Source organism: Melopsittacus undulatus, chromosome 4 (assembly GCF_012275295.1).
Source record: "Melopsittacus undulatus isolate bMelUnd1 chromosome 4, bMelUnd1.mat.Z, whole genome shotgun sequence".
NCBI classification, from domain to species: Eukaryota; Metazoa; Chordata; class Aves; order Psittaciformes; family Psittaculidae; genus Melopsittacus; species Melopsittacus undulatus.
The window spans coordinates 82,773,923-82,792,555 of record NC_047530.1 but is presented as its reverse complement, the minus strand read 5'-3'; the positions used below and the strand labels follow the sequence as shown (position 1 = coordinate 82,792,555).

At 46.2% G+C, this 18,633-nt stretch overlaps 1 protein-coding gene across 1 annotated transcript in view; it reads right to left on the bottom strand.

Annotated features, from left to right (window-relative positions):
* The window catches only part of ITGB5 (integrin subunit beta 5), a 61,328-nt gene that overhangs the window by 39,771 nt on the left and 2,924 nt on the right, over positions 1 to 18,633 (bottom strand). Inside the window, exons 2-5 of the mRNA XM_034061397.1 lie at positions 17,201 to 17,286; positions 9,355 to 9,559; positions 4,164 to 4,413; positions 250 to 418 (exon numbers count right to left, since the gene is read on the bottom strand). Of these exons, the coding sequence (XP_033917288.1) occupies positions 250 to 418; positions 4,164 to 4,413; positions 9,355 to 9,559; positions 17,201 to 17,286 (710 nt within the window). The remainder of the gene's footprint in view (positions 1 to 249; positions 419 to 4,163; positions 4,414 to 9,354; positions 9,560 to 17,200; positions 17,287 to 18,633) is intronic.

Here is an 18,633-nt window from a genome sequence, read left to right as displayed (position 1 = left end):
AAGCTCCACTTTACCCACTTTAAAGAAGAAAAAAAAAATTAACCTTTTTTTCCTTTGCCTGTTCATGTACAAAATAGCATGAAAACAATAGCCTCTGCTTTTCAAGGCATTTTACTGAGTTTTGCAAGAAAAAATCAGTAGTTACTTCCAAGAAATGTTATACTGAAGCTCCACCCTGGTAAAAGAACAGAGGAGAAGAAACTCCCTCTTCTTTTACTTTGTTTAAACCCACAGAAATCAGAAACTCACCTTGCACACAGCAGCCTGCAAAATTGCATCGAAACCACCCTCTGGAGCATCTCTGTTGCGGGAAACCTTCTGTTTCTGAACTTCTTCATTGAAACGGTCAACTTTATCCGTTAGGGACAGGAGGTGGCGGAAGCCAAAGGATGGGACACAACTGGGGAACAGCTTGTAACTGCAGGAGGAACAGAGGAGTGGTCATCTGGGAGGAACCACATCAGCAGCCAAGAGCTGCTCTCAGCTCTACCAGGCTGGTCACCTGTTCAGAGGGATGAAGTAGCCCCCAAGGTTCCATGTTTTGGACACTTTAATTTCTGGTTATTTATTCCCACAGTTATTAAACCCCCACAGTAGAAACAATTCCGTTTGTTTGTTTCTCCCAGGATTTTTGAGCAGCTGAAGTTCCCAAAAATCTCACCAAAACCAAACATTTCTCTCCATGTAAGGTGTGAGCGGAGATACCAAACACCAGCCTGTCCTCAGCCATGTGACTCTGCTTTCTCAGCACCCATAAAGCCGTTTTCGCACTGGGAATTCACAGAGCAGGATACAGAATGTGTGTTTTGGCAGAACCACCCTCCCCTGTAGCCTGGGAGGGTGGTGTGAGCTGTGCCTCAAGCCAGCAGAACAGGTGGGCTGGTGTCAAAGGGCACCACACAAGAGCATCACTGCCAAGAGCTACTTTTTCCCTATTTTTCAATGTACATTTCACTTTGTTATCCACTTTTCTTGGCAATACATGCCACTCACTGCACATCACCAGACACCTGGCAATTGCCCAACATGAGTTGCATTAATAACTAGCATTAACTCATGCATCCTCCCACTCTCACTGTGAGCTGATGAGCAAACACCATCTCCACTTTCCTGAGTGCTGCTGAAGCAGAAAGGTAGGAGGGGCACCCTAAGGCAAAGAAATGCCTTAGCGGCTTACCAGGAAAACTTCTTTTTTCCATACAGAACTATCAGGAGGCAGCTTTGGTGCTCACCACATGATCAGGAGAGCTCAGCAGAGCAGCTCCTGGAGTGTGGAAAATTAGTGGAGGGAAGAGGGAAGACAAGGGTTAAGAAGAAAATGTGTTTAAAAAGGAGTTGGGCTGGCACTAATTCACTCTTATCTTCAAAGATAAAGCCTGGAGAGCAATTAAAGGCCTCTGCTGACACATGACCCACTATGGGTAAGTTGTAAGAGGCATTTTACACAAAGGAGTATTTACAATATACCACCACTGGGAACTCAAACCCAGCACAGCTACGCACACACCTAGCCACAGAGCAGGTCCCATTGCCCTGAGCCCAGTTGGCAATTAGAGCCACCCCTTGTGATCAGCACCTTGTTCAGACTTGCATCCTGCTCGCACCTAGGGCCAAAGCAAGGAGTTTGCAATGTCTAAAACCTCTGCACTGCAGGGTCTCAGCAAGCAGCCCTTAACCAACATGATACATCTGGGTGCTCACTTTGCCAGATCCCTTGTGCAGAAAGAAAACACTGACACACTGCAGGGTTCCATCTCCCATGAAGATGTATAACTTAATACTTTTTTCTGTGTTTTACGCTCCAGGTTTGCTGGCAGAAGCTGCTGGCAGCAGCAGGACAGACAATGAATATCCAAGTGACTACGCAAGGGGATGCAGAAGTGCGGGTGGGTTATCTCAGGCTGTAACCTTTGCAGGGTGTATCACAGATAGATGGGCAATTAGGCCTTCAGTCTAACACTGTGCTGTCCTTATCTTTTTAAATTTAGTGTTTGTTTCCTTTGTATTATCTCTTCTCAGTGATACTGTGGCTGCAAGAGCCCATGTCCTAGCTCCCTGGGAGGTCCCAGCGGAGATGCTGAGTCAGCAGCAGGGACAAGCAGCAAGCGGGGGTAGATGGAGGAAGCACAAGGGATCTCAGCCAGACCTGCAGGACAGCCATTACTGTGATGAGGAGGACAGAGCCTGGACATGGGGCAAAAACCACCCACTGCAGCTCACAGTTATTTGCAGCTTTTCATAGATCTGAGCAGGCCAGTGGACAAAGTCTGCTTTGACACTAGAGAGAGCTGCAAAAAAACCACACCTGACAACCCACCTCACCGAGTCAGCAGTGACAGCTTGCTCCTAAGGCAGGAATGGGATGGTGATGCCACCAGAGAACAATGGGTAGTCAGCATCCCTGGACTCGGTGAAAAGGAGACAGATGGCAACAGGAATGGAGCACCCATCAGAAAAGCTACACTGATCAATCCTGTCTAAATGGTTTCCCAAGATCAGGTTGGCTCAGTGTTACCCATAAACAAAAAAACAACCAACTGGGTAAAACCAAAACAACATGCCACTAGCCTGATCACAGTGGGACAGGCAACAACTCTAGATGCCTTTGGTGAAAAGGCATTGGCAGTTTCAGGCAGGTCTTGCTGCAGAGTTATCTAGCTCCATTCTCTCCTCCTCTCTCACCTCTCCCCTCCTCCATGTGTCACCCTATTTCACCCAGCAGAAGCCATGCCACTTCAATTAAATCATACACCAGCAAAACACAGTGAAACCCAGCCCTCAGCCCCTCAGCAGCGTTAGTGGTTGATGGAGACTGACGATGATAGAGACGACTGAGAACATCCCTCTAAGGCCATGTCAAATCCATTGGGGAAAGAGCTATGAAGAGAGTGATGTACAGTGCCATGGTGGCAAGTCACCTCCTTGGCTCGGTCAGCAGTCACTTTTTTTCTATGCTTCATGGCCAAAGCATGAGTTTTCAGTGTTAAAAATCCATTTGACTCTCCTCTCTCAACAGAACTGGTGAAAAGAGAATACAGATAATTTTGTCTAGTCAATAGTCAAAGTGGAATGAGATACCAAATGCTTGGTCAATGCCAAGTTAGCCCAGAAACTCATAGCTGATGCAAGCTCTCTTTATCTGCCTCTCATACAGAAAACTTACAGGATGCATGTTCACAGAACTTGGCATCGATTCCTGTAGTGATATGACACAGTAAGTATCCACGAATGGCTCAAATAAAAGTGCTAACTTTACTGTCCTTACATGACTAGAAAGCACCCCAGTGATGAATTAAGTGTAGATAGGGACCACAAAGGTAAATGCCAACAGTGACATTCTGCCAGGAGGGCACTTGCTGCTATATCCATCCTTTCATGCCAACTTCTAAATCCGTTTGAACCTGGACACCCTCCAGGACACCCAGTTTCATTCTACCATAATCCTCAATTCAATGGGCTTGAACCTGATTCTGGTGGTTAAAAGGCAAACAAAAAGACTCTTGCAAAGATGCTAAAAAGCAGAAAAAAATACAAAAAAAGGGGGAAGGCACTGATACCATGCAAAGCAAACCACATCATTTATGTCTTTTGCAACTGCCAGTCTGCTCCCCTTCCACAGCAATAAAGATGAAAAAAACTGCCTGACATCTTCAAAACACTTTACAAGAACCCATTTATCAGTACTACAGTCACAAATCTCAGTTCCTCCAAACAATTCTGTTGGGAAAAACATACATTGCTTTAGTCTGCTTATCTGTAAAATGGAGACAAAGAGCTTAATTGATTTACTCAGGGCCAAACTATGACTCAGAGCTAGGACCAGAAATCAAGAATTTCTGGCTCTTCCTCCTTTTTCTTAAAGCCTGTAAAAAAGCCCGCCATGCCTGCATCCTCTTCAGGTGTGCAAAAATAGCTTCAGGCTCCTCACACAACAGCTTCCCATCTCTACATGCAGAGACCTCCCAACAGCCACTGCAAAACTGAAAGTTGTCCCATTTTGAATCACTCTGGAGTATCACAATGTCAGCCATGGCTAATCAGCATTCCCAAAGCTGGGGCTTAAGTGTGGCTCATTATTTAAAGCAAGAATGGGAAGAGAAGACTGCAGCCAGGCTCTGTGCAAACACAGGGCTTGTCCCTTCAAGGGTATACCTACCACTTACCCAATGCAGGGATTGTTTTGGTATCTTGGTGCCGTGTAGGAGAAAGGAGAAATATTTTTGTCCACAAAAGACCCAAACCCCAGCCGGAAATTGCTAGTGAGCTTTCGCATCTCTTCAGCCAGCTTTGTCCCCAGATTGCGAATATTATCTAGGTCATCGTTCATGGACAGGGAGAGATCCATCAGGTAGTAGAGGTCCACGGGATAGTCCTCAACTTGCCGAACCTGAACACGGAAGGAGGTCTTGTCACCTGCATACACACAAGAGTTGAGTGCAATGAAAAGGAAACTGCTAGCACACATATAAACCAGACCACATGCCTTCTCCCTCTCCCCCTGCAGAGCAGGCAGATTACTTGCAAAAGAAGAGGCTGAGGGGAATAAGCTTTTCCAAATCCATCCTTTGGGAGACTACCAGGAATGCAGGTAATTACTATGGGTCCTCTTAAGCTATGTAGTGTGCTGGCTGGCAAGGAAAAGACACATTTATGAAGTGTGTCTCTATTTTACTTTGGAAATATGGGAAAAGGCCTTTCCATCCCAGTTGAGAGAACACCTAAGGTGGGGGACACATGAAAAATGCTGCTGCCCTTGACTGTGTACAAGCCAGAGGAGTTTTCCTATAAAACTGGAAAGAAAAGCAAGCAATGTGAACCTCAGATGGATGTTTCAGGGACTACTGAAAGAGGGACGCTGCACATGCTTACTTGGTTATGTCTTCAAAGCAAACCAGGAGCAGTCCAAGCAGTCCTGCACAAAAGAGAGAAGGAGGTGGAGCAGGAGAAGGAAGAGGGTCAGGAGAAAACAGCCAGCATGAAATGAACGCGAGATGTCATCTAAGCAGGGAAGTCAAGTTAAAGCAGACACAGAAGAAACAGCTTTGAAAAGGACCTTTCCAAAAAAAATGATCTGTGCCACCACCATTCTAGAGAAAGCAGGGCAAACGGGAAGTGAACTGGAAAAAGAAAGTTGTTAGCATCATGTGATGAAGCAGACATGAAGCTTCCTGAAGTAATGAACACAAGGGAAGGAGCAGACAGAGCTGAGTCACAGGCTGCACAAATGTGGAGAAGAGCAGAAGAGAGCCTTTCCCCTGGCCTTCCCCTATACCAAACTGCTTTTCACCAGAGATGCCCTCCAGAAGAGGTGCTGTGAGGGGAGGCCCCTGCTGGCACTGCCCATATCTCAAAAAAGGTGAAGTGGCTTCAAAGCGAACTCAACTTCCCACCAGATGGGCCCTAGTGGAGCCAGAGAGGAGGTGGCAAATGTTTGCCTTCTGCTTTGCTGAGGGAGAGGTCTTAATGGAAACTCCAAACACTGCACCTCAACCCCCAGGCTGATTTGGAGACCCCATGACCCCAGGTGCCACCACAAATTGTTTTCCAGCTAAGTGGGGTCTCAGACCCGGAGACTTGGATCCTCTCAAGACCAAACTCCCACTCATGCCCATCCCTCCCAGATCTTCATGGCCAAGGCTGAATTTCAGGCATTGTCAGGTTCTGTAAAACACTTGTGAGTTCCCCTGTTCTTACCCAGAAATGAAATGCACATATTTTAGTATTGTGAAAGTATTTCCCTAGCCATTTAATTGTTCTCCTCATTGTGTGCAGCAGCACAGCTGCTTCCACTTACTTCCAGCCCAATGACATGTAATAACAGCAGCATCCCAAAACTGCCATGCTGGCAAGACATGGTGTGAGGGGCTTTTCAGTCCTGCAGGCAGGAGCCCTGGCACCTGGGGTCTTGCTGTGCTGAGCTGCATGCAGAGCCAATGCATGCCCAGCACACCCGCTTGGTGAAGGAGCCAGGGTCCCAGCACCCTGGGGCAGGTGTTGGAGCCTGCCTCTTGCAGAGCTATGAAGGGTTTAGGTATGGATGTGCTCTTTGCTCCACCACTTCTCTGTGTATCTCAGCCAGCTCAGTGCTGGGTACCAGAGGAGTCAGCTACAGCACCTAAACCAATACCTCCCCTCTAATGATTTCTCAGCACATTTAGATCAAGGGTAGCTTCAAGCCAGGTCTTCTTTTCTTACAGATAATTGCTCCCTTCTAAAGCCTGATCCAATACCACCCTACAAAGGCAAGGCTGTGAGAGGCACCATGTACAAACGTGTACACATAGGTATTGTTCAGAAATCAGCTGTAGGAAGCAGGAAACTCTTGCCGTCAATATTCCTCCTTACTCTCCCTGGCTTTCTTTTCTGACAGGAGCAGGACTTTCCTGGCACAGCACTGAGGTGTGGTATGCAACAGGATGCAACCCAGCACTGGTCGTACAGTAAGCAGTTATTGAGGAGGCTCAACCAAATCAGGTGGGCATGATGCTGTAGCTGGCATGCATTTGTAGGGGAGAAAAGAAGATCATCATTTATATAGTGCCAAACCTGCTAGCACTGAGTGCAGGGTAACAAACAGTGATTGCTAGCATGACCTTAATTCAGTTCTGCAAAGAATGTGTTTAACTCTGGGAAAATTCATTATTATTTCCTATACTTATTTTTCTCATTCCTACATATTGTTCCCACTGGAATATACAACCCTTCCAGGAAAAGAAGAGGTGTCCTTCTGCACTTCCCAACATTCTGTTTCCAAAACACTGCCCTTCATGAGCGGGTCCTAAGATGGGAATTCCTGTGGCAGAAAGGGTGCTTGGGAAGCTCTGATCAAACTTCTTAACAGTTATGAATTCATAAGTCCCTGAGAAGCACTAAAACTAACAGGACCCTGGGCCTGGTTCTTCTTTCATTCCTATCTGCACAAATCAATTAACTCACAGAAAATATCGCTAATGTATGTAGATGTAAGTGCAAAAGAATTTATTATTCCCTGTGCACAGTATTACTCTCACACTTCTGGGGATAATCCAGCCCTCTCCTTCCCCACATGCTGTTACCACTATCCTCTCCTTAGGGCTTTCACTTAAAAGTTTTAATGTCAAAACTGAATTCGGAAACATTCTTGGATACTCTCACAGAGGAAATGCAGAAACTGGAAAAACTGCTTTTGGCCAATTTAAGAGCACAAACTCAACAATCATGTTTATCCAAGAAAAGCTGCCTTTTCTGCTTGGTGAGGCTTACAGCTTGATGGGCCACACAACTTCCATCTATTCAATGTTTTAGTTCCTTTTACATTACTCATAATTTTCATTTAACAGGATGCCGTGCATTATAGCTGGACCCAAGATTAAAAAGCAATATCATAAAATCTAAATGCTTGATCTGAAAGTTACCCTGTGAGGACATCAATTTAAGACCCTTGGAAATTATCTGTGAGCACAGAGATTTGGGGATGTAACTTCTGCCACAGGACAATGAGACCAAACTGCCTGGGTGGGAACACAGACAATTGACAATGCGTTCCCTTCTGCTTCTGCTTAGCAGTCTCAGTATAAAAGATCAGCATTGCCACAGACTGCCATGTCAATTCATCTTTGAAATTGTACACCCTTCAGGCTCAAAATTAAGTCAACATTGTCTCCCTTTTGTCTTGGGTTCACAGGGTGAAACCCATTCTCAGGCTCAAGGATTAATGGATAATTTAAAATGGGGATGGTAATACAAGGATTTAGGAAGTCATCAGCCCAAAATGGAGTGCTGCCCAAGGTCAAAAAGAGAGCAAAAAAGGAAGATGCTATTGCAAACTTCCAGGTATATCACTCTACAATTACTCTGGTGCTCTGCAAGTGGAGCATGGGGAAGCTCACTGGCTCACCATGAGTATCACTGTAGACACCTTTGGGGTGATTCCTGCAACCCAGCCTAGACATGAAGGGCATGTCTGCTGTCCAAGGAGAACCAAGGACCGACACAAGTGTGGTCCCTGTGAGGACTGGCAGGACCAGCATACCAGCCCTGTGCAGCCCAAAGCATTCAACAGCATGGACTCCAGGAAGCCACAGGGACATGGATCCCCATACCCTGCTGCAGACTGGAGTGGTGAGCGTCTACACCTCTGGTTGGGTGAAACTGCCCAGGGCTGGGAAAGGAGAATTTACTAAGCACCAGTCACTATGCACGAAGGAGGGTCTCAGAAGACAATATATGGAAGCTGAGCCAGCCCTTTCTCCCAGGAATTGCCTCAGGAAACAGGAGTAATAACAACTCCCTGTTTCATCAGCAGCATTCAGTTACAGAAGCCATGCATCCAGTGGTGACTGCTATCACGTATCTGTTTTTAAGGCTGAGGCAAAATTTCTTTACATTTGATGATCTGACTGATGACAGCAAGCGTACTGCCGAGGAAGCATGTGTGAGAGATGTGATTATCCAACCCATAGAATTAAACCAAAAAATCCTGCAGCAACTGGTAGGCTCTGAGAGCACCAATAGTATGAGCACCAGCACAAACTCCTGTTTTTCTTGGGCAAAAATCACATTTCATTTTCCTATGTGCTCATGAGAACCATCACAAAACTGTAAGACTTAGAAACCCACTCCAATTACTTATAATGAATTGAGCTTTTATATTTGCTTAACTTTGCAATAAAGAGCTTTTTTTCCCCCTTCAGAAATATCAGCTGCCAAAATTCCCCAAAAATTCTGAGCCCACATTAAAGCCTCCCCCCACCATGCAAACACTTTTGATAACAAGCATGCCCACGTGGCTCAGTCCAGCCATTCCCTTCTATTTTTTAATTGAAAGGAAGAGATTGAAGAAAAATGATGGCTCAGGGGAATGAAACAAGGATCTGGCTACAGTCCAAGGCCTGAGTCACAAGTTCAAATCTCCATCTTCTGCCTTGATCCCATGGCTCTTTTGCATACCAACAGAAAACAGATACATATTTTTGTTTCCAATTTATAGAAGGAGCTGTCTCAGTTTAGAGTCAAACACTGTCAGCTTGGTGGGGATACAAAACTGTTTTAACTCCTTCCATCCAGTGACTACATTTTTAAGCTGAGCAGGTTCCTCTTAAACCCATGCAAGGGTGAAGATTAATATTGGTAACAGTTATGGGTGGCTTTGATTGACTTTGCGTGACAGCAGCGTCCCGTCACAAAAGACATACACCTCATTGCCAAACCCATTTCTGATGCACCACCAAAATTCATGGGCTGTGGAAGGCACCAGTAGCCACCTCCTTTAGTGGGCTACAAGGATATGAGCTGTAACATACCCTCGGCATATCCCAGGCACCTTTTCTCACCCACACACCCCCCAGCATTCACTCAAAACCACTGGGTACTCACCAGGACGAAGATTCAAGGCAACCTTCTGAGGTGTGATCTGTGTGACATCCAGGTGAGTTTGGCCCGAGCCCTTGCTGCTCAAAGGGACGTTCTTCACCACACTGATGCTGCTGCTGGGGTTTTCAATGGCTCCAGCACAACCATTTGCAATCAAGTTCTGCAGGAAGTCACACCGTGATGTGATGGACTTCGTGCTGCCAAACTCCTGGGAGTGAAGAATGGACAAAAGGAAAAGGGAAGGAGAAACATCAATCCCACAGCAGGAGCTTTATTTTGATGTGCTGGTATCTGTAGCAAATAGGAGATGACAAGGAGAAGCTGTTGTGGTGGCTGAACTCAAAAGCAAAATGCACTGAACCTTTCAAAGGCATCTACCAAAAAAGAAATCCTGCAGAGATTCAAAAATTAATTTGCTCACAAACCACTGCAGCAGAAAAGTAAGCCTGACTTAATCACTCCAGCTACAGTTCCCAGCCCTGTCTTGGACCATGTGAAAGCAAAGCAAAAATGTTTGCTTTGCTGCCTGGGCAGCCAATTGCCATATCTTCAAGGGTAAACCCGAGAAGCTGTTATCTTTTGCTCATGCATCGACTCACAGGAGCTTTGCAAAAAAAAGAGAAGAGAGGACAAAGAGGTGGTACCAAGGGAAGCAGAACAAACCCACTAACCCAAAGAGCCAAGTCAAGATGTGAAGCTGGAGACTGAGGTAAGGTGGCTCCAGGGACCTGGGTCTCACCTCTTCCCTGGGTGAGACCACTGCACAAGCATCACTTGTCCCCCCAGCCTCACACCTCTGCACTGCACCATCACATGGAGACAAAAGTGACAGCAAGCGGCCCCTGAGGTGGAACACAGCTAGAGCGGTTTGATGTGGGCAGGCTGTCCTGGGCAGCTTTGCCAGACAATAGGGACAATAAGGGAAAGCTTTCACAGGAGGTGATCGGAAGTCAGCCCATGCCTGCTGCTGGCAGAGAGGCACAGGCAGTGGCTTACTCCCAGAGGACAGGCTGCCATGGCAGAGAATGTCCCAGCACCCATCCCCAGAGCTCCAGCCCTCCCTGCAAGCCCTGTGTGTGGTACACAATGCAGCCTTGTGTGGCACGGCACTCAGGAACAACCAGCTGCACAATGCAGCCTTTTGCAAGGAGCCCATTTCTTAGAATGCCTTTTTAATTTTTTTTCCCCAAAAGTGCCGAAGGGAGCAAGTCACATGCCCCAAACTTAATGGATTTCCAGCAGTCAGTTCCTACTTATTTCTGCACTACAACAATAGAGACAGGCATGTTCTGCTCCAGGGCTGATGGACTAAAGTGACATGAAATAACGCAGAGAAGATGCTCACAGCGACGCCAGCCCCTCCTTCAGCTGTACAGCCAAAAAAAACAGTGCAGGTCTGAATAAACCTCACATTTTGCTGAAGCTCTGGCATGGCAGAGGATGGGGGAGACATTGAGGAACAAGAGGTCATCCCACAGATCTTGCTCCCACACCCCACGAGGTGCCCTTGTGGAACCCGAGGAGAGCCTCAGATGCAGGGCGCCGGGACACAGGCAGAGGCCGTCTGCTGCATTTTCTCACCATGAGGTCCCAGCACTATTTGAAAAATGCGAGATTTGCATTCCAGCATCCAGCGGCGGGATCCAGCCAAGGAGATGGCACGTTGGAGGGATAGGAACGGAAATGTCCTGGAACACATCGTGTAAACAGACGAGCTTCCAGAAAGGAGGGCTGGGGCTATCGGAATCATCGCCAGCATGATGAAATAAAAATCAGAATCCCTCACAAAATCAAACCCAACACCCAGCCTTGCAGAACAGCACGTGTAAGGGCAGTCTATCTCGGATGTGCTTTGATCTAAAAGTCAGTGAAAAGCTCGTGGGGTCCAGGCACACTCCTGGGCTGGTTCCCCCAGCAGCAGGGCACCTGTGAGGAGATACTCTCCTGCTCTCCCAGTACCTAGACCATAGCTCCAAATGAACACCTCTGCCAGACTGTTTCTGCTGCCATCTACTAGAAAGGACATGTTGGTTGTGCAAAAAAATCCCCACAGAGAGTACCAGGAATATCACTTGGAACCCCAGGAATTAACACTGGAGAGAAGCATTCAAACAGGATAGTATTTAGGGCTGCCTGTGTAACTGCAGCCTTTATCAGGTATTTCCTATTCTCCCCAGTGTCGGCTCCAAAGTTTCTTGATGTGAACGGAAAGACTCGCCTTCAAAGGACTTTGAATTAGGGTTTAATTTTCCGGCTGTGGTAGCAGAACAAGAGCCAGGAGGGGCAGGCACCCCAGGGAGAAGAGGATGGTGGCTTCCTTCCCCAGCTGCTACTCTTTAGCAGTCAAGTTCATAACACCACAAGAAACAGCTCTGGGTATGGTACTGTTTATACTGATGCTCATCATCCCAGCAAGGGGCGTACATAAGAGCAGTATCTGCACACTGAGAAGGCAATGCCAGCACACAGAGCAAGGAGCACACCCATGTGGGACTTGCTGGGGGCTTTTTTGGGGCAGGGTGCCTGTTCAAGTGCAAGCCTGTCCGTTTGCATGGCGTCAAGAAACCTTCAGTTGCTGTAATGTGGTTTTCTGCAGCGTACGTTACAAAAGTTCTCCAAAGGAAGCCCAAGGGATTGGAGAAAAGCCCCTACACAGCTCTTGACAGGTGCTGCACAAAGCTTAGGTCAGCAGCATCTCTGCACACCTCCAGTTCTTAGGCTCCCCTCACTTGACCAAGCTATTTTCTCTCAACTTTCTTCTAAACTGGGCCCAGAGCACTTCCTGCAGGGCAGCAGTAGCTAAGTTGCAGCTCAAATCAAACCCAGGTCTTTGCTTGTTTGGTAAAATGGAAAAAATACCCCCTCAGGGGTGAAAACACCCCAGGGGAAGGGGTGCAGCTGAGCACCCAGGGGTGCAGGACTGACCCATACTGCTTCTGTTTCCAGTCCAGGAAGAGTGACACCAAGCAGGACAGTGACAGTAGCCTTGGGAAAGCCCCAGCAATCACCACAGCATCCTGCAAACAAACACCCCTCACGTGCACCTGTAGATCAAAACCCAAAGCCCAAACTATGGCTACCAGAGACAATCCAACTCATGTGCAAAGTTTTCTGTGACAGAGAATACTGGGGCTCCTGGAGGTTGAATGAAAGGAAAAAAGCATGAACAGTTTTGAGGGGTAAAGAGTATCATGCAGGTCCAAACAATTCACAAGCAGCCATGACGCAAGGCAACCCCACACTAGCTCAGACGTGGCACACTGGTTCAAACCCCAAATCCCCCTGAGCAGAGGACACATCACAGTTAGATAAGCAATTCAAGTGCACCCAAATACCCACCAACTCTCTGCATGCCAGCTTCAGTGAGATATGCAGCAGGTACCCCATGGCAAGCAGGAACCACCCTGAGCCCTGCCTTGTGCCCCAGAAAAACCCTGATTCAAGAAGATCCCACCTAGACCTTGTTAGTAACATTAGCTGTTCACAGCTCAGTGGGCACTGTGCAGTCCAGCCTCTGCTCTAACAAGCTCACAAAAGCAAATGCACACAAGCAGGCGGAGTGAATGGAGACAACAGTGTGACAATTACATGCTCATCAGTTTGACAGTTTTAAGACAAATTGCTTGGTTCATGCTAAAAAAAATGGAGAATAGCGCCGACTGTATCTAACAGACTATATCTAACACCTGACTAGATACATCCCTACCATTTTTGCTTTAATCAGTCCAGTTCTGCACTAATTCAGTCTGAAATATGCTTACTTTCTACATTTAAAAAAAAAGATTTACATGTTCCCTCTAGGAACATCCTTTATTTTCCTTCCTTATTCTCCAAGTACACATTATAGAGATGGGGTAAAACCAACCTGATGGAAAAGAGAGGGTGCCATTGGGGAAACTTCAGTTCTATTAATCAAAAAGGGAAAATCAGTTTAATTAACATGCATCTCTATTTCACATGTACACACATAAATGCAGCCACTTAGGTAATACACGGATGAGCACACGGTGTACACGCTTAGGAACACGAGAAGCCTCTGCACATTGGTATGCTGCTCCTCAAAGCAGCAAACAAAGGTAACAGGAATGTAATGACATAATTTCCCTCCCTGTACTGGTACTCCCAAATCCTTTTTTGGAGAGCATTCCCTCTGCAGCCACCTCAGGTGCGTTTGTCATCAGCAAATCCCCCACCTGCTTATCACACCCCAACTGGCAGCTCGAAGGACAGCACTGAAGCCACATCCAGAGCCCCCTGCCCTCCCCAGCAAGCCCAGTAAGCCCTGCTGAGCCTGGGCAACCTGATGCCACTGCAAGAAAAGCACAAGCATCCTCCTCTCCCATCACAAAAACCAGGCTGCCACAGAGCAACCCCACAGGCTAGCATGCATTTTCTAGCCAGAATCTCTCACCAGCAGTGTGCCAGAAATTTCTAGTCATTTCCAGCTTCTTCTGTAGCTTGCAGGAGAAGCTGAGGAACCTTCCCAGATTCCAGCACAGATGGAAAGGCTTCAGCAGTCTCCATTTTCCAAGAGTTGTGTATTTGCCCCAGACAGTCCTGTGTTCAAGGCATGCTCAGGCAATGTTAAGGCCACACATTCATACCTCCTCTTTTAAGTAACATTTAAGCAGATCACCTCATTTAAGTCCTGCCTTTCAAGGTATTCTTCCACAGGACAACAGATTCGAGGTCTGCTTCCAAATTTCCAACAGCCCAAAGACTTGTGGTTAGCTCAGCAGCCCCTGGGGGCTCCAGGGCTGCCACACACCAGAAGCTGCTATCATCAACTCATCCATCATCATGCTCTTGGATGGGAGCAGAGGTGCCAAACACAACCAGAAGTGAACAGAAGCTGATTCAAGCCAACAGGACATGATGCACGCTGTACTAACAGGTTAGTAGGTGGTAGTTGTAAATTTATAGCATCTTGACTGTTCTGCTGTAAGCATTTATCTATACACATTCTCTTACCCACAATTCAAGGTAATATGAATACAAGTAACCTTATCCCACTTGGAAAACTATTGGGATAGGGCTCCTTGTATCCACAGAATTGTTTTCATGCCCTCCTAACCCCTAATTGCAGTCCATGTGCACTTGAGACTTTCTGCTCCTTTGCAGTCACATGGGGCCTGGATCCCGGAGTGCAAAGGGTGATGGAAAAGGATACAGTCTTGAAGGAGGTTGCATGAAGCAGGACCATCTCTGGGAAATAGCTTAGCTTTTCTGCTCAAACTGCTCCTCTCCCACAGCCGAGGGGTCCCTCACAACACTGGCATTCCTGGGCACCCAGGGAGACAATAAATGGGTACAATGGCACCCCAAAGTGATGTTATTCCCCAAAGGAAGGAATATTATATATGAGAAGGTATATATACAAAGGAAGATATATGTAAGTATGTTTTATTTATAGATATTATAAATGTATTTACACTTCCTGTACATGTAATATATATGCACATATTATAATATATATAAAATTACATTGTATATACTTCGACTTCTACTGTATATACTTCCTGATAAAGTTATTAATTGCTGCCTACAAAGATGACAACAAATGGCCCAATTTGCTCCCAAACCCATTAAGTAAATGCAAAGGGAGCAGACTAATCAGCTGATCATGTTTCTAAACCAACATAACTAGCATCTGTGGAAATCTCTCCTATGTCTTAGCTCTGATACTTAAACAGCAGCAGAACTATAGAATTTGACTGGGATAAATGCTTCCAGGCAGCGTACATAGGAAATGACAGCTAATGGAAATAGCTAGGGCAAGCAGTCTAAAGGCAATTTAATAAGCATACCTGACTGAGCTGCAGCAGAGGGATGGGAAATAAGGTTGTGAAATTAAGAGTTTATACTGTCACTTTAAAACTTTTGAAGCGGAAAACCTCTCGATATCTTTCGCAATCCCATTACCTCACCTGATGATCTCAGTTAAAGAATGGGTTTCAAACAAAAAATTCTAAAAAATAATATTAATTACAGAATTAGAGTAAGAACTTGCTAAATTTTAGCATGCAGCATGTAATGGGGACAGCAGCTTCTAAACATGTAGCTCTTGGCACAAAACACCTTGAAATGTATTTTTAAATTGCTATTGCAGGCTAAAGGTCAGGAAGTATTACAGCACTTCCCTGTAAACACCCATCTTCCTTCTTGGCCCCTCTGTTCCATTTAGAAGTATATCCTTTTTTTTTTGGTAATTCTCCTGTTTTCAAGATAAGAGTCAGGCTGCCAGTCCCATGAGCTGCCATACAATTAGTGGTCACAGTGACCACCAGATAAACATTTCTACTGGCAGCATTTTGCTAAAAGTTGTCTTTTGATGCCAAGAAGAAAAAAAAGTCAATAAAATAAACAAAAAGACAAGCTATTGGGTACCCATAGCTTAATACCAGCGTTCCTGGATCCAATCTCACCACCGCAGATGAGCTGGCTGCAAGAGGAGCACTTACAGCTGTTCACAAGATGTCTCAAAAGCAGGATCTATTGCTTTATCCTTTCCCTTCTCCACATCATTCGCCTTGCTGTGAAAACCCCCATGAAAGCCATCACACTGTCAGGTAGCATGGTGCTAGCAGCATTAGGAGGTTTTTCTTGGAGAGCTGCAGCTGTGCTTACAAGTTAAGTGAAAATCCAGTAAATAGACCTGAAGGATCAGAGGCTGGGGTATCTCCTGAAGTGCAGCCAAATCATGGAGCTTGGGACACCCCTGGCCTTATGCCCGTCTCCATCCCCATCCTCCACCCTGGGGGGACGCAGCTGGCAGGAGGAAGGATGGCAGCATCAGAAGGGCACGCGGACATCACCTACATCCTCGGCTCAGCATCACCAGCTATAGCTGGAAGGTTCAGTGTGTGCTGAACCCCACAGCTTACCTCCCCCAGAACTGCACTGGGACAGCCACAGTAGGGGAAAAAGGGTCAGCATGAAATAAGAAAGCATCATGCCAGCCATGCTTGTCTAGAGGTTCAATATCATTCACTGCTCTGGGGTTTCTCACAGCCCAAAGCTGGTTCCTGGCACAGTACCTGTGTTGCAAGTAGGCAGGGTCTTTCCGTACCTCTGTAAGCATCCACAGTTCTCTCTTAAATACTTAGGACAGACACAGGCACTATGCATCTATGCATCAGACATTATCAGGTCTTTCACACACCTTGTTCTCCAGAAATCATTACATGGTAAGATGTGTATTTGATAAGATATATATGTATACCTAAACTCATAAGCAGTCCTTAGGAAGCAGGGAAAGACATTTCCAATTTATCACAAACCAAGAAAGCCAAATTAAATTACAGGCAAGAAGCTTCAGCACCAATATAAGGACACATTGTCACCCTGAAGCATGCAGTTGAGCTGTGTAACTCATTATCAGACCATGACACGGATGCCAGAAGCATGGTCAGCCCCAAGAATGACACAACAGATTCAGAAAAGAGAATCATCTTTGTTACAGACAACCTGTGCCATGCCAGGCCACACAGCAAGGGACATTTAGCGTGACATCAGCTGGGGGCTTAGGGCGTTTTAGGGAGAGAGCTTTCAAGCAAGGCTCCCTGCAACATGCAGGGTCCCAGCACCCACCAAAAACAAGAAGGTAATTGAAGGGATGGAAGGACCCAAGGAACAGTGCTGCTCTGTTGAGGATGCGAAAGGGCCAGCAGGGTCAGAGACTTAATTCCTGTGGTGTCAAAGAGCTGAGTAGTCACATACACCCAAAATATGCTTAGCATGGATCACCCACTGCCCTCATCCACCCCTTCTGGCATGGAACAGTCAGGCAGAATGGCTCCCTTCCTGTGTTACAGAGAGTATGCAAGACAAGCAAAGTCTGCCCACTTACCTCCTTGGAGCACCAGGCACACTTGGGATGGATGAGGAGACACTCTTCGCAGGATGTGGCACTTCCACTGGTACACAGATTGAGACCTTCAAGCGAGAGAGAACAACAAAGAACAGGGTGGGCTGGACTGCACTGCAAAACAGTGTTCAAGGGGTTTCTGAGATATTCTCAGCATTAAACATACTGTAAGTTCAGACAAGAGCAAAGGATATCCCAGGAGCTTAAAAGGCAGGAGAAGGCATAAATCTCTCTTCACCTGCAAGAAAGTCTTGCTTTCTTTTCCTTTCCTAAGAAAAATGAAAAGGACAGAAACCTGTGTTGGGGGGCTGAGAACCTCTAAAATATTACTCTGGTGGTTTTTCTTCCTTCTTTTTTTCAATGATTTCTGGTTAATAAAAGAGTTCAACTATTCATCTTCCTAACAAAATGCTTCAATCACTGTAGACAGAAGGCAATAGGTGTTTGACCAGCCTGAAATATGGAGGTGGCTGTTCAAAATCATTCCAAGATACCAACTTTCAAAGTCACACTGGGAACATCTTCTCAATTTTTCCAGCTGAATACATGAGGCACCCCTCCCCACAATATTCATCTTAAAGCAGCTTTGGAAGATACTCATCTCCCTCTTCCACATGGGTGGTTTCCATAGTGGATTTGTTACAGTAAATTACTTTTCATTTATTATAAGTATTATCTCCACAGGATACCCAGGTTAAACTGGGCAGCATGTTTGCACTGGGGCACATCCAAGGCTGGCTGGGGTGGAAGACACCACGCTGCAGCTGAGGGCTCTCCCTGCCTGTGATGCTGGCAGGGGCTATGCACCAGACAAGGCAGCAGCAACCAGGGCAGTGGTGATGCTCTTTGCTCCTGGATTGCTGGTGTCCAGCAACACAAGGGGTAAAGAACAATTTTCTCTTGCAAAATCCACAATTGAAAAGTTTGGGCTTTAAAAATGAAGTGGAACCACACAAGTTAAGCTGAAGCAAACATCAATGGTATTGGCTTTGAATGCAGCAGTTTGTTTAAGCATGCCTGCGGCTATGAATGTGCCCTTCGATACCACCGATGCCTCGGCTCTCCCGGTTGCAGCTATTAACTTCTACTGTCAATAACTGATTAAACAGATCTTCAACTGAGGATTCAGCACAGAGGCTGCACACTCCCAATGAAACGCCTCTGGCTTGAGCTCCCTGTCTGCTATTTTTTCCAACCCAAATGTCAATAAAAGCATAGTCAGGCCTCTATTTTCAGCCAGTTGCATCTGCGGATACCAAAGCACCATGCTGCTGCTGGGTGTAACTTGCAGATTGTGCAGATTTGCCAATGGCTGCTGAAGAGCCACATGGAGTTTTCTCCTGTCCTAAAAACTTTCTGCCCGAAGACCTTTGGAGAAAGGTTTTTTTTTTGCTGTATCCCATGTGATTATTACA